The sequence below is a fragment of the Heteronotia binoei genome, chromosome 21 (assembly GCF_032191835.1).
Source record: "Heteronotia binoei isolate CCM8104 ecotype False Entrance Well chromosome 21, APGP_CSIRO_Hbin_v1, whole genome shotgun sequence".
Taxonomy (NCBI): Eukaryota; Metazoa; Chordata; class Lepidosauria; order Squamata; family Gekkonidae; genus Heteronotia; species Heteronotia binoei.
Window position 1 is genome coordinate 144,436,482 of NC_083243.1, and position 16,539 is coordinate 144,453,020.

A 16,539-nucleotide genomic window follows, 5' to 3' on the forward strand; every position below is an offset into this window, starting at 1 on the left:
ACTTATTTGTTTCAAGGGACAGATCTGACATAAATGGGACTTTGTGGGGCCAGCCCACGCATGTCATAAAATGTAATGCCAGGTAGTAGAGATATAAACTTAATAAAGGACACAAACACAATTAAATATATTGTTTTACTTAAAATACAAGCATGCATAAAACTCTTGCAAAATTTTGTTTAAAATAGAAAGGTGTGGGAATAGTTGGATTTGGCAATACAATTTTTAAAATAAAACATCAAGAAAAAACACAAGGATCACAGCAGAAACTAAAAATATAAAATGCTCTGAGACTGGGAAAACATGAAATGACTGGGCATTACAAACTTCTCCTCACTAGGCACAATTCAGCAGACACAAGCTGGCTCAAAACGTCAACCCTTTCTTTGCAAGGACACAACACCAGGAAGCAACAGCTTCAACGGCCATAGGAAAGCTGGAAAGTGAAACTGAGCTCCACTCCACTGAAACACATTGCAGCACAAACTTGCAAAGAAAATGTGGAATGAATTTTCCACTAAAGTCTCTGGGTCCAGACAGACTATCTATCTGGGCACAAAGACTTCAATGGAAAATCCATTTTGCATTTTCTTTGCAGCTTTGCAAGCCCAGAAAAGCTTCCTGTGATCAGGCAAAGACAAGGCAGAAGGAGCTGGGAACTCTGGCAGCCTTGGAGCTTCAAAGGGTGAGGACAGGAGGGGAAGGAGGGGGGAGAAAAGAGCTGCAGTCCAATTCAAGTCCTGGACAGGCCAGACATTTGACACCCCTGAGCTAAGTCATTACAACAAAAAGCATTCACCTACATAGTACCAGGCATTTAAAAAAAATGTACACATAACAGAATTTGATGTACACGACTGTAGAATGTAGATTCAGATTTGCACTAGAACATGCGCAGAGTGCCAGATAGATCTGCACTAACTCTAATCATAGAACATATTTGCACTAATTCTGATCACAGAACCTGTCTTAAAATATACAAAATAGCACCTTTCAAAATAGCACCTTTAGGCCTAGTGATTTTGGGAACAAAGAAAAATATAGCTTATTAGAATCTTTGCAAAGCACATTGGATATCAAAAGGAAGCCATTTTTCTCTAGCAAGAATATGTTATCAGAGTATGTTTTGTAAACATCTTCTAGGAGAAAGTAAACAATTCTCCTACCACCAAGTTAAAGCCCGGCTTGGAGTACAAAATGACCCCCACGCAGTAGAGATTCTGCTTACTGACACGTTTTCTAGAATCAAGTCCAAAATCTAAAAACAACATCCCTTGGCCATCTGTACATTCTTAGAGGAACACCTAACCACAGAGTTCCATCCAGATGCTAGATGCCAGGAAAGCAGGAGACTGGGAGTACAGATCAAAGAAATCCCCAAGGAATCATCTCATCCTGAAAGAGACTGGTTTCTTTAAGCCAATAAACTGAGCTAAAAGGCCAAAAGCGAGAACTTTGTAACCAATCAACTAGACCTGCTTTGTTATCAAAATTGTATAAATATGCTATGTTTTGTAAAGGAAAGCTGAGGAAAAACGCAGGAAGGATATTGGTACAGAGAGGGAGTGTTGCTTTTCCTCCTGTCACTGGTGGCAATAAAGGAATCTCTGGATCAACTTACTTGGATCTCTGGCTGTTGAGTCTCTTAAATTAGGCTGGGGACTCAGCTCTTGACACTGATGGTGTGTGCATCACAACTGGATGTCAGGGATATGACTATGAACAATGTGTCATTACCTCCCAAGTCAAATCAAATTAAAGTCCTATTTCTACCGCACTACACAAAATATATTGTTAGCCAAAACAATACCCACTTTGAAACTATTGGAGCAGAAAAATACTAAGTGCTATCATTAGCGCACAAAACTGCTGCACTCGTAACAGAATACTGTGTACATATTAACCATTAATGTACCAAAACAACCTGATTAAATGCTACTTGAACATGTCATCAGGATATTGAGACCAGAAGGCAATGAAAAAGCTAAAATTTTGTGGTAAACGTACCAAATGCTGGGTCATTTCTACTGCTATAGGAGTAACCTCTTCACTATATTCACAAATCATTTTCTGAATTACGTTGGTAAGATCATCATTCTCAGTCTCTCTAATAATATGAAGAAGAGCCTGCATGACAGGTCTAATGAATGGAGTAATATATTCTTTAGCTGGAAAGCAAGAAACAAAAACACTTAATCATAGCAAAACAATACATTGTTTAAGTTTCAACATATTTTGAAAACCACATTTTGAAAAGGCTGTTTCAAGCTAAATTCAGTTAATCCAAAATCTTTCTATTGACCTTGAACTATATATATATATTTTTAACCACATACCCACTGGAATCTTTATTGTGTCACTGTACGTCCCTGCCTTTTTGTTTCAGAAGGCAACAGCCACCCTTAAACCCTTTCCACATCTCTCCACAAGATCTTGTGTCACTAATTTCTGGGTACTATAATATAGAGGGAAGAATTAGCTACATGTTGCAGCAATGGAACTACAGCAGGTACATTATTTTAGACTTAGACCTGATTTAGACTCTTTATATTTCACTAGATCTGAGGTCCCTTGGTAATTCAGAGCAAGATGAAGTACCTCTCTGTTGATTGCTAATCAAAACCTGTAGTGCTATAGCAGCTTCCACCTTCACAGGCATTTCTCTGTCATCAATCAGGCATCTTCTTGTCAACTCAAGGGCTGTCTGCAGATTCTGATCACTCTTAAACTTAACTTTACAGAAATAGTGAAGAACCCAGCAAGCCTGGAAAATACAGTAAATAACTTTAGGGGATTACTAAACCCACACAACAAAGCATGAATCAAAACATCAGTGTTTGAACTGCATGGAAATGGTAGATTTTCTTTTCCCAAAATTTGTTTGAGAGTTTGGAGGCTGGTCAGTGGTAAGCTTGTCTTTCAACAGCACTAGACCAGTACTATGATCTCAAGTTGCTCTTTGGCCACAGGTTGTATGTGAGCAATACAGTCTAAATGCAGAACACAGATGGACTGTATTACTAGACATAGATTAGAAACTATGCACACATGACTGCAGCCATTTATTTCATCCTAAAGGGAAGATGTCAGCTGTATGACCAACTGCATAATAGTCACTTAAATAAAGTATCATTTGGGGATTCAAATTGTACAGAAAACCACCAATTTTCATCTCTTACATGGTTTCCCTGCCAAACTGGTCTTACAGATAGAGATTTGTTACTAATGTTTAACCAAAATTCACCTTACTGTAATTGAAAATCCACTAATCTTTCCCCATCCTCAGAGACAGAAATGTACTTTTTCTTTTAGATGATGATAGCTAAAGTCACTTCCAGTTCACTGTGTTACAGAAAAATTTGTTAATATAATTAAGTTATAAAAGACAAACTGAGGAAAAAAGTTAAAATACTCAAAGTGTCAGGGGGTTACACTGCCTATAAAATTTTGGCCTTACCCAGCCCTTAAGTCACTTTTTATCTGGACTTCTGAAAATAATGGGAACCTAAAGAAGGGAAGGGACCACTGATCCATCCCAAGGATGTTATTTCCTGCCTATTACAAGAACCCTGGCTTCACCCCACATGCCTTCAAAGTAATCACTTGCCACCTATAACATATTCAGCAATTTACACAGGAACACACATACTGGATGGGGGGATACACTTCTGGTAGCAGTGCATGTGAACAAGATCTTGGGGTATGGGTAGACCATAAGTTAAATATGAGCAGCCAGTGTGATGCAGTGACAAAAAAGGCTAATGTCATCTTGGGGTGTATCAACAGAAGCATAACATCCAAATCACAAGATGTTATGTTATAGTCCTGTTGTACACTGCATTGGTCAGGCCACACCTGGAGTATTGTGTGCAGTTCTGGAGACCTCACTACAAAAAGGATGTGGACAGAATGGAGCAGGTGCAGAGGAGAGTGATGATGATGATCAGGGGCCTGGAGACCAAGCCCTAAGAGGAAAGGCTGAGGGACTTAAGAATGTTCAGCCTGGAGAAGTGGAGGTTGAGGGGGGGACATGATTGCTCTCTTAGATATTTGAAGGGCTGACACTCAGAGGAGAGCAGGGAGCTGTTCCTGTTGGCAGCAGAGGAGAGGACTCATAATAATGGGTTTAAGTTAAGAGCGGGAAGAAACCAGCTGGATATTAGGAAAAACTTTTACAATAAGAGTTGTTCAATGGTGGAATCATCTACCTAGGGAAGTGGCGAGCTCCTCTCACTGCAGTCTTTAAGCAGCAGCTGGATAAGCTCTTGTAAGGGACACTCTAGGCTGATCCTGCATTGAGCAGGGGTTTAGACTAGATGGCCTGTATAGCCCCTTCCAACTCTGTAATTGTACGGTTAATCCTGTGAAGGAAGCAGTATATGCATAGTCTGCATTTTGGCAACGTAGCTTCACAGAGGAAGCAGCACTGGGAAAAGAGATGGGGAGGCTGAGCCAGAAAAACAACTTTGCTCTTACCCGTGCTCTCATGTAGCCTAGTTCACTGCTGAAAAGAGGAAACACATGATTCTGCAGCATATATTCCATCTGATCTTTGTATATTTTTTTCTGTTGGAACATTAAGACAACAGGTCAGATTTTTCTTACCTTGCACAAATAAAACTAGCTAGTCAGATAGGAATTCTTTCCAATCCCCAACCCTATTAAGGAAGTAAGACTTAAACTCTGCTATACAGATAGTTTTCAAATGGGATTATATGCTAGTTAAACTGAAGTCAATAAACTGACCTTACTGATTCTCAGATACTAGGATTCTCAGATACAAACATCTGGTGACCAAAACAAAGAAAAGCACCAGTAATTCTTATTGACCCTCTTCCCTGGTTGAACACTCTCCTCTGCACTGAATCCTTTCTAGTTTATTGGCATGCTGAGGATGTGGACCCTTCAACATCAGGCTTTGGAAAGAGTAAGAAGCGGTTTCTTACTGCTTTCAGCTTCTAAAATATCTGGTGCCAAAATAGAGAACCCCCCCCCCCCCCAGAGCCTATGAGGACATACATGGACCTTGTATAATTTCATGTTGGTACTGGACAAGATAAAGCATTATAGCATTATGTGAGAAAGTGATCTCACTCCATCATCCTTACCAACGCATAAATCTTTTGTCTGGGAATTCATAAAGTCTGTTCTCTTAGTAACACCTCCAGACAATATAGTAGACTAAATAATGGGACACTTGAAATTGTGCAGTAAAACAGATATTGCCATAAGATGAGAATCAGCTGTACTCACTGTCATTAAGAAGTGCATGTCTGGATACAGTTTTATTAGTAGTTGGGATAGAGAAGAAAAGGGTAAGATAATCAAAAGATCTGCTCCAAGAATGCTTACTTTCAAGAGTGTTTCAGCCAAAGAGCCAATCATATGCAGAGTACCATCTTTTTTACGAGGATCAGCATTTGGTTCTGTGAGGATCTGGTAACAAAAGCCCATAGTCTTTTGTAGAACCTAGTGGGAGATTAAGAGAGATTGTTTATATTTCAGAGAATAATCTCAATATTACAAAGTGTACAAAGTGATATCAGTTTTGATCTTATTTTTTTCCTAATTTTAAAATATTATACTCTGTCAGCCACACTGGAGAGTCACTGTGTGCAATGGTGAGGGTGTCAGGCTAGGATCTGGTTGACTCAGATTTGAGTCCCCTCTTGGGTAGGGAAGTTTGCTGAGTGACCTTATGTCAGTCACATACACTAAATGTAATCTACCTTCACAAAGTTATCGTGAGGATAAACTAGAGAAGGGAAGAATTATGCAAGCTACTTTGGGTCCTCACTGGGGAGTAAGGCAATGTATAACTGAAATAAATAAATATGACTTTAGTATTCTTACATTAAAATCATGAACATTACAGTGAATGCCAGAAAGCAGAATCAAGGAAGGCTCTATGAACTACAAACTGTTACCTAAGTACTAACTTGAAAATGTACAGAATCTAGAAACTTATTTTTATATTGCTAATTGAAGTTATACAAATAAATACAGAACTAATCCTATATATAACTTTACACATAGAACAAGAAGAACAACTATTATTTCTAGATCACAAGTAATTAATTATTAAAAATACCTCTTTTCTTTTACCACACGCTGTAGACAACAATGTTTGAGCAGCGGTCGTGGGGGAGATGAAGTCTTCAAACACATCTGTCAAACACATTATATAGTCTAAATGTTTGTCTAATGGAAAATAAATTGATTCAGACTTCATAACCAATTCAATCTCCCTTCCCCAATTTTTGTTACTATAGGAATTTTTAATTTGTACTCATATAATGTGCTTTAAAAATACATTACAGGTTTCTGTGAGAAAGGCAGCCTATAAAGTAAATGACCCATTGATTATTGCAACACCATCTCCAACTGATTATTTTTCCAGGAAACTTCAGAGGAAAATAAACGAACAGGAAAAATAACTGTTGTCCTACTGGAAGGAGGAAAAACCTGCCTATAGAACTTCCTAAAACTAATTCTATTTCTACTGTTTTGGCAGTACTCTTTTAAGGATGGACAGGAACCAGGAAAATGGAGGTTTGCTTCCGTTCATGGGGTGCCACAAACCTTCACATTTACTGAACCAGTTCATTTCACGAGGTTCGTGATGCAGCAGAACAGCCTTGCTGTGGGCTAGAGACACCAAACTTGCAGGGAATCTCCAGCTGACTCTTCTCTACCTGCCCTCCAAGTCGGGTGAGGACTGGATTTGGGGGGGCGAGCTACAACCTTCCAGAGCAAGTGTCCTCTGGGGAAATTACAGCTGCAGATTCAGGAGTGTGTCAAATGGACCTCATGCAAACTAGAACAAACAAACCCACAGAAGACCTTCCTGGAATGCCCTTCTACCTGTCCTCCAAGTTTGGTGAGGACTGACTTTTTTGGTGGGGGGGCTGAGTACTGCCCGCATCCTCATCTTAGACACTGTTGGTGCAGACAGACAAACCTTCTCCACAGGGTAACATGGGTGTTGGAGGGGGTAGCCAGGGGAGACTGTCACCTGCCTGCATATCCCTGGTGACAGGGTTTTGGGGGGTGGCCCATCACGCTCCTCCTCGTGTCTGGGAGGTGAACATGGATTCTGGGGGTGGCCAACCCTTCTCAGGCCCGGGAGTGGTGTTCACAAATCCCAATGAGAGAGAGTGTGGGTCCTCAGTCAAGGAGACCAGTAGCTGAACCCCTTTGCTCAGTATGAGAAGAACGACAGGTGACTCGGAGTTCTGAGTCCACTGAACACCACCCCAGCCAGGAAGTTGTGTTCACAAATCCAAGTGAGGGAGGGTGTGGGTCCTCAGCCAAGAAGCTCAGTAGCTAAGTCCCTCTGGTGTGAGCAGAAGGACAGGTGGCTCAGAGCCCTGAGTTCAATTGACACAACCCTAACTGGGGAGAGGTGTTCAGAAACAAGTGTGGGGGGGGGGGCGTTCTGGCAAGGCAAAAACAGGTTGCTTACCTGTAACTGATGATCTTCGAGTGGTCATCTGTGTAGTCACACACATGGGTCTTGCCGCAGGCAACGGATCCGTACCTCGGAGTCTCTAATAGCTCGCCTAGAGCGCTTTTTGGTACGCTTCCCACTCGCTCTGGGGAGCAGGCATGGACTGCGCATGCCTGAAGCGAGGGGGAGGCGCCATTCCCACTCAGTTTCTTCCAGCCGCCACTGACACTCTACAGAGGTAAACATTAGGCAGAGGAAGCCAGCAGCGGGGAAGGCTGGGTGGGCGTGTGTGACTGCACAGATGACCACTCGAAGACCATCAGTTACAGGTAAGCAACCTGTTTATCTTCTTCGTGGTCTCTGTGCAGTCCCACACATGAGTGACTAGCCAGCTAAAAGGTCACGGAGGTGAGTGCTGGCAAGAAAAAGGAAGTGTTAGTCACAGCATGTAAATGGTAGAAAGAAGCGGATGCACTCACCAGTCACTTCAATGGAAGATGGATCTGAGGACCGCTTGGCCGAAGGAGGCGTCTCGTCTCGCACGAACGTCCAAGGCATAATGGGAGACGAATGTGGACGGTGAGGACAACGATGCAGCAGCGCAGATGTCCTCTAGAGAGACGCCGTGCAGGAAGGCCGAAGATGTCGAGACCGCTCTGGTAGAGTGAGCCTTAAGGCCTTCGGGTAAAGGTTGCTTAGCAACGTAACACAACCTAATTGCACTGGATACCCACTTAGATAGTCTTTGGGTAGAAATTTTGTGTTCTCTGTGAGGATTGCCGTAGGCCACAAACAAGTTAGGGTCCTTACGGAACGGTTGTGTACGAGAGAGGTAAAAGGACAATGCTCTTCTAACGTCGAGGGCGTGTAGAGCTCTCTGCCCAGGGTCCTTAGGATCAGGATAAAACGTGGGCAACGAAGTGGAGGTTGACAAATGAAATTGTGACACGACCTTGGGTAAGAAGGAAGGGTCCAGTCTTAAGACCACCTTGTCCTTATGAAAGACTGTATAAGGAGAGTCAGAACGAAAGGCACACAGGTCACTGGCCCGTTTGCCTGAAGTGAGAGCAACCAATAAGGCAGTTTTCCAAGACAGCAAACTGAGGTCCACAGTGGCCAGGGGTTCAAACGGGGGTCTCATAAGATGTGAGAGCACTAACGACAAACTCCAAACTGGTACAAACGGTTTGGTAGGAGGGTGAAGGTGCAACATGCCCTTTAGGAATGATTTGGACAGTCTATGAGAGAAGACAGTTTGGCCATCAATAGGTTCATGGAAAACAGAAATGGCTGAAAGGTGAACCTTTAAAGAGGAGTAGCTGAGGCCTGACACTTGCAAGGACAGTAGGTATTCCAGAATTGAAGGCAGGGGTACTGACTCTGGATGGAGGCGGTGGGATGATGCAAAAGAACAGAAGCGCTTCCACTTGCACTGGTAAGAGCGCCTAGTGGAAGGTTTTCTTGCATTCAGTATAACCTCCTCCACTCTTGAAGATAGGGATGTGGTCGAATTCTCCAAGCTGTGAGGGCCAGAACTTGAAGGTTGTGGTGCAGCACCTGGCCATGAGCTTGGGTCAGGAGATCGTCTGCCAGGGGGAGACGACGATAAGTGTGGCAGGACATCTGAAGAAGTCTTGTGAACCACGGTTGCTGTGGCCACCATGGCACTATCAGAATGCAGTCTGTGCCGTCCCGAGCAATCTTGAGCAGTGATCGAGTTATAAGGGGGTTCGGTGGAAAGAGATAATGCAGAGGACCCCTCCAGATGTGTAGGAAAGCATCGTTGCCTCTCCTGGTATAAAAGAGAGGGCATTTCGAATTGTCCTTTGAAGCAAAAACATCTATTTTGGGGGCTCTGAAGCAAACAAAAATGCGATGCAGGTAGAGTGGATTGAAAGACCATTCGTGGTCGTCTATGCGAATTCTGCTGAGAGAGTTGGCCAGAACGTTCTCTATGCCTGGGAGGTGAATGGCAGTCAGGAAGATGTTGTTTTTGATACACCATTCCCAGAGCAGTATGGCTATGCGGCACAACCGGAGAGATCTGGTGCCGCCCTGTTTGTTCACATAGAACACTGTGGCCATATTGTCTGTAGTGATCTGGACGTGTCGATCCCTGACAGATGGAAATAACGATTGAAGGGCCCTGTGTACGGCAATAAGTTCTAGGCAGTTTATGTGCATAGCCCTCTCGGACGCAGTCCACAGCCCTCTGACAGTTTTGTTCTCTAAGTGGGCTCCCCATCCCCACTTAGAGGCGTCTGTGGTTACAATGACAGATGGAGGAGGGAGAACAAAGGGCATCCCGCAAAGCAGATTGTCTGGTACTGTCCACCAAACGAGGGAGAGCAGAGCATTCTGAGGGACGGTGAGAACAGTATTCTGAGGTTGTACGTGTGGATGGTAGGCACGAACAAACCAAAGTTGGAGGTGTCGCATGCGCAGTCTTGCGAATTGGAGGACCGACGTGGTTGCAGCCATGAGGCCCAGGAGACGTTGTATGGTGATTGCAGGCTGCACAGGAGTATGTCGGACCAGCTGAGCCAAGGAGATTATGGTTCAGGCACGATCCTCTGGAAGGAAGACAAGATGAGGAGATGTGCATAGACGAGCACCTATGAACTGCAAGTCCTGAGTTGGTGTAAGGTGCGATTTGGTGACATTCACACAAAGGCCCAGGGAGGCGAGGAGAGAGAGAGTTGTTTTGAGATTTCTCGTCAGTGGGTGCGCTGTAGGGGCAATAAGCAACCAGTTGTCTATGTACGGGAACACTGGAATATTTTGGAGACGCAGGGCAGCTGCGACTACTGCCATGCACTTCATAAACACTCTGGGTGTGGTGGAGAGCCCGAATGGGAGAGACCGGTACTGGAAGTGATGATGATGCCCCATGGCGAATCGAAGATATTTGCGGTGCTGAGGTCTGATGGTCATATGGAAATAAGTGTCCTAGAGATCCAGGGATGCCATCCAGGAGTCCCGTGGAATTAGGGGAAGGATGGATTGGAGGGAGATCATTCTGAATTTCCTGTAGGCTATCCGCTTGTTCAGCCTCCGGAGATCCAGAATGGGTCGCTTGCCCCCATCCCTCTTGGGCACCAGGAAATATCTTGAGTAGAGACCCGTCCCACGATGTTGAGGAGGAACAGGTTCTATGGCAGCCTTGTGGAGAAGGTCCAGAATCTCTTGTTGGAGGTGAGGGGAGGGTGGAGTAACGGTGAAGTAGTGGTGGTGAGGTGGTGAAACAAACTCGATTGTGTATCTGAGGCGGATTATGGTGAGGACCCAAGAGTCCGTGGTGACTGAACTCCAGGTTGGGTAAAATGGGAGGAGATGTGTGCGATAGAGGGGATTCATTTGTGGAATGGAACACGGGGGGGAGTCAAAGAGACTGCTTGGATGGTTGAGCAGACTTCTTAGCAGGTTGAGAGCGTGGCCTCTGTTGGAAAGGTTGTTTCTGCTGTGGAGGCTTCTTCCTCCAATAATCATGTTGTCTGGGAGAACGTTGACGGCACTGGAAAGATGGTCTCCAGGGTTTTGGTCTGTTGAAAGGTTGGGAGGCCGGCTGGGAAACACCCAGGCGTTTTGCCCTCTTACGACCGTCATCCACAGACATAAGGACCTCATCTGTTGAGGCACTGAACAGGCCAAGGCCATCAAATGGCAAGTCTTCAATCTTTTGCTTGATGTTGGGCTGTAAGTTAGTCGACCTCAGCCAGGTGTGACGACGTAGAGCCACTGATGAGGCAAAAACTTTGGACGAGCAGGATACAGCGTGTCTCAAGGAATTTATTTGCTGCTTGGACACGCGTGATAGTTCTGAGACTAGATTAGAAACAGCTTTCCGGGAGGTGTTGGACATAGATGGAATATGGGGTGTAATTTGGTTGGCAAGGTTGTATGTATATGCTGCAAAATAAGCTAGGTAATTATTAAGTTTGGAATTTGTGGAGGCCAGGCTGTAGATCTTACGAGCCAGTGTGTCCAGCTTCCTGCCCTCACGATCAGGTGGTGTTGGATGTCGTGATGGTTTGGCCTTAGTAGCCGAATGGACAATTACTGAATTAGGAGCCGGATGAGAGGCTAAAAATTTGCATTCAGGCGTGTGTACCCTGTATAGGGAGTCGAGGCGCTTGGAGGTAGGTGGTATGGAGGCAGGTTTGTCCCAGGACTCGCGTAGAGCCTCAAGGTGGACAGGCAACATGGGTAGAATTGACCCTGCTGGAAAATCTACTTGAACAAGATCATGGACAATATCTGAGACCTTGGGAGAATCGGAAGGGAGAGGAATATTAAGGGCTGCAGCCATGGTGGTGATTAAACTGAGGGAGAAGAAGTATGATACCAACAGTAGAAGAGACAAGCCAGAGAGGAGGAACGCAACAAGGTAGGTGTTGTCCGGGCGGCGGAAAGGAAGAAACTGAGTGGGAATGGTGCCTCCCCCTCGCTCCAGGGATGCGCAGTCGATGCCTGCTCCCCAGAGCGAGTGGGAAGCACACCAAAAAGCGCTCTAGGCGAGCTATTAGAGACTCCGAGGTACGGATCCATTGCCTGCGGCAAGACCCATGTGTGGGACTGCACAGAGACCACGAAGAAGTGCCCAGTGTAAGCAGAGAGTCAGGCGGCTCAGAGCCCTGAGTCCACCTTGCCAACTGAGGGGGGGGGGAATGTCCTCAGCTGAGGAACCAATGAAGCTAAGCCCCTCTGGCAGAGGCCAGCACCAAACACAACCCTAATCAGGGAGGTGTGTTCAGAAATAAGTATGAAGGGGAGGGGGATGTTCTGGCAAGACAACCAGCAGCTAAGCCCCTCTGCTCAGCATGAGCAGGGAGACAGGTGGCTCAGCGCTAGGTTGCCAGCTCTGGGTTGGGAAATTCTTGGAGATTTGTGAGGGTGGAGCCTGGGGAGGATGGGATTTGGGAAGGGACCTCACTAGGATATAACAACATAGAGTCCACTTTATAAAAGCCATTTTCTCCAGGGGAACTGATCTCTATAACCTGGAGACCAGATGTAATGCAACCAGGACCAGTGACTTAAATACTGCTGGGAATTTCCATTTATACTTCTCTCTATTCATGATTGCCAGCTCTAGATTGAGAAATACCAGGAGATTTTGGGGGTCAAGCCAGGGGAGGGCAGGATTTGGGGAGGGAAGGAAATTCAGCAAGATATAATTCCATAGAATCCAACATCCAAGGCAGCCATTTTCTCTAGAAGTAATCTTGGTTGCCAAGAGATCAATCATAATAGGAGATCTCCAGGTGCAGTCTGGTGTAGTGGTTAAGTGTGCAGACTCTAATCTGGGAGAACCAATTTTGATTTCCCACTCCTCCACAAGAAGCTGTAACCTTGGGTCAGCCACAAGTTCTCACAGAGCTGTTCTCTTAAAAGCAGTTCTCTGAGAGCTCTCTCAGCCCCATCAACCTCATAGGGTATCTGCTGTGTGGAGAGGAAGTGAAAGCAAGCTGCTCTGAGACTCTGAGTGAAGAGCAGAATATAAATCCAATCTCCTCTTCTTCACATGGAGGTTAGCAACCATACTAGAGTCTTGAGTCCACTCCACCTCACACAATCCCAGGCAGCCAGAGCTGGTAGTCAGAGCCCAGTGGGTCCTCAGCTGAGGAACCAACAAAGCTAAACCCCTCTGCTCAGTGTGAGTAGGACAGGTGCCTCAGAGCCTGGAGTAAGCACCAAAATCCCTCAACTCCAGTGTTCACAGGAGGAATGACTTCCAGTTCTCTTCCCTCCCTGTCTCTGCCTCTAACTAAAGCATAGCATGCCTACTTCTGACAGAAAACAATGGCTGTGTGTGAGTTGGGGGTATATATCATTCTGCCCCAATAGAGTAGAATGGGAGCTCTCTTACTGGTGTCCAGCGCCGTCTGTTGAGATTTGGAGGGCTACTACTGGTGTCTCCAGCGCTGCAGACACTACTCACATGCCTCACCATGAGACACCTGAACCTCTGAAAACCATGTGGAGAGTTGTTGAAGCAAGATCACACAGACCTTGGCTTGCAAACCGTGACCCAGGCAATTTTATTTTTAAATTTAGTTGCAAATTTTGGGACATGGACAGGCTTGTGCCCATTCCTTGTATCTTTTACTGAACAAAGTGGAATTTACTTTTGAGTAAATGTAACAGAGGATCTCTCATAAAGCCCAACCCTGTTTTGCTGCACAAAACATAGGGTTAAACGTTAGGCTTCCATCACTACACACCTCTGTCCGAACTGCTCCTTCTGTATTGGGGTGGGGACTTCAATGGCATAACAATGGCACAAAATGGTTTTTCAGTGCAGGACAGAAAGAGAAGTCACTATCTGTTCTTGGTGCACAACTGTATGCCTTTCATGAGCTATAACTAAGGAGGAGTACCAGAAAGGTATTTCCTTAGCTTTAGAGGCATGGAATATCAATCGGTTTTATTTTGCTTACTTCAAACAGGATTCCTTAACAAACACTGGCATGAGTCTCTCCTCAGTTTGCAACCGCTGCAGAAGGGACAAAATGTTGCCCCTATACCGGCAGGGATTCAGCAGTGTGCAAGCAGAAACAGACTTAGTGAAGTTCTGCTTGCACAGTATATTGTTATAGTGCCCAGAAACTTGTTGCAAAAGATCTTGCACGTGGGGGTATAATACATTAGACTAAGCACAAGCAGCTGCTGTTGTCTTATTTTGTGTTTTTGCTTCCACAAGAGCTCAAGCAATAGTGAAAATTCTGCACTGGTTCTAACCATTATATTCAGCTTCTTCTCATTTAAGTGTCTGATTAAAAAACAAATGCTTTTCTGCAGATATGTATTTAAAAATCTGAATTACTTACCAAACTTCATACGTATATATTCATAAGGATCTTCCTGCCATAATTCTTCATCAGCATCTGTGTAGCACATCAATGGGAAAATAACATCCTGGATAATTCCCTGTATTTAATAAGAAAACAGTTTACATTTTATTGTGTACCTCTGGAACAATAACATAATGGAGAATAATATACAGAGGCCAAGGGAACTGCATTCTAGATTATTTAACTTTAATTTGGCTTCTGTGCATTTCACCTGCATAGCACAAAGAAACATCCAGCATTTACTGGGTTCTAGACTTATTGTGAAATATATGAAAGGAAGAAGATGGGCAAATTTGAAGTTGGGAGTCCTTAAATATGGTGAAGACATGGCTTTATTTTATCCTGAACCATAACTGTTTAACAAAGTTTGATTCCAGTGGCATCTTTAAGACCAACAAAGTCTTATTCAAGGTATAAGTATGGTGGAGGATGGTGGAAGACAGGAGGGCCTGGCGTGACTTCGTCTATAGGGTCGCAAAGAGTCGGACTCGACTGTGCGATTGAACAACAAATAAGCATAACAAAAGGGTCTCAGTTAATTACTCTCAGTAGTCTACAGTTATTCAACAGGATGATTTCATCCAGATAAGTATCATTCACAAAGAAACAAAATACTTACTTGGATATGAGGTTTCAGATTCTTCCAAGTGACTGCATGTGACACACCTTGATTGATATAGTTCAGTGTCTGCTGCAAAACTCTAGGAGCCATGTACTGCTTTTCCTTATATTGATATAATACTTTCAATAAAACCTAAGAAGATAAACTCTGATTAGTAGATTCAAAAAAAGATGTAAGCAACCTACCAATAACTTTATTTTATTTTAGTGAATTTATAGTCCGCCCTTTCCCAGGATGGGCTCAGGGCAGATTACAACACAATAAAACAGTTAAAATCGAACAATAAAACAGTTAAAAATTAAACAGTTAAAACCATTAGATAAAAATGAAATAAGGCGGCATTGGTGATATAAACATCATTCACAGATTGAGACACAGGAATCATAGGTGTCTTGGATGTCAATTATCAACAGTGTCGGCCTGGTCCCTGGTTATCAGAATGATAGTAAGTGTAGGGAGGCCAATTAGATGGTATGAGGACGCCTGCCTGCCTCAGCCAAAAGCCTGGCGAAACAGCTCTGCTTTGCAGGCCCTCCGGAATGGTAGTAGATCCAGTAGGGCCTGAACCTCCTTGGGGAGCTGATTCCACCACGTAGGGGCCGGGGCCGAAAGGGCCCCAGCCCTGGTCGAGGCAAGCCAGACGTCCTTTGGGCCAGGGATAGTCAGAAGATGTTGGCTGGTCAATCGTAGTGGCCTTCAGTGTCGCGACCCGGACCTTCAGGTAGAGACGGGCGGCTGCTGTTGCCCTGGCAATCGGCCAGGACGCTGGCAGCCGGCTACGGTGCTTTCAAGGAGCAGCACAAGCATTATCTAGCAGTCCTAATTAGTCCCTACCATAAATCAGTCCAGCCGAAGGGAGAAGCAGGGCGCGTCGTCACAGGAATGCAGTGGGTCAAAAGCCAGAGGAAGCAAGCCGAATCTATTCAAAGTACCTAAGCCAGTCCACAGAGCAAAAGCAGAGTCCAGTTCCAAGTCCAAGATTCAAGCCGGGTCAGGAGCAAATGGGTTCTCTCAGCAGGAAAGAGGGTGCAGGGCGTGGTCACGTCCGAGGAGGATCGTTCGTTGCCAGCACAGTTTGCCCTAAGGCCAGGACTACAGATATACTGTGCTGGCTTGTTAACTCGTTAGTACTCCGGGCTTAGATCTCTCCTCCCACGCATGCGTGCTTCTTTCCGTCTGTCTTTGAACTCCTGCCGTCTCCTTTCACGGAGCTGGCTCACAGGTGGCGGGGATTCAGGAGGTGATGCACTAGGGCCCGGTGTGGCCTGATCAGTTTCAGGAGGGGATGAGCTAGGGCCTGGTGTGGCCTGATCAGTTTCAGGTGGCTCCTGCTCTGGGTTAGCAAGGGCTGGGTCTGGTGCAGGCATGACATTCAGGGCTCGTATGGGGAGAGACAGTCCCGCAGGTATGTTGGTCCCAGGCCGCCTAAGGCTTTAAAAGTCAATACTAGAACCCTGAAATGGATCCGGTACTTGATTGGTAGCCAGTGCAGACTGTGCAGCAATGGCCAACTGCCTACCCGTACAGGCAGTTCAGTCAGCAATCATGCTGCTGCATTCTGCACCCACTGGCGTTTCCGGATCAGTCCCAAGGGCAAGCCTGTGTCGAGCGAG

The 16,539-nt window shown here is 45.0% G+C and overlaps 1 protein-coding gene and 1 non-coding gene across 3 annotated transcripts in view; both read right to left on the minus strand.

Moving 5' to 3' along the window:
• IPO7 (importin 7) overlaps positions 1-16,539 on the minus strand; it is a 78,693-nt gene that overhangs the window by 24,427 nt on the left and 37,727 nt on the right. For both annotated transcript variants that reach the window (XM_060263045.1, XM_060263046.1), the window contains exons 9-15: positions 14,924-15,058; positions 14,281-14,380; positions 6,092-6,168; positions 5,353-5,469; positions 4,477-4,566; positions 2,599-2,764; positions 2,008-2,168 (exon numbers count right to left, since the gene is read on the minus strand). In XM_060263045.1, coding sequence (XP_060119028.1) covers positions 2,008-2,168; positions 2,599-2,764; positions 4,477-4,566; positions 5,353-5,469; positions 6,092-6,168; positions 14,281-14,380; positions 14,924-15,058 — 846 coding nt within the window. The remainder of the gene's footprint in view (positions 1-2,007; positions 2,169-2,598; positions 2,765-4,476; positions 4,567-5,352; positions 5,470-6,091; positions 6,169-14,280; positions 14,381-14,923; positions 15,059-16,539) is intronic.
• On the minus strand, positions 2,876-3,056 carry LOC132590346 (small nucleolar RNA SNORA23). The gene has a single exon (XR_009556686.1). It is a non-coding gene; the product is annotated as a small nucleolar RNA SNORA23 (small nucleolar RNA).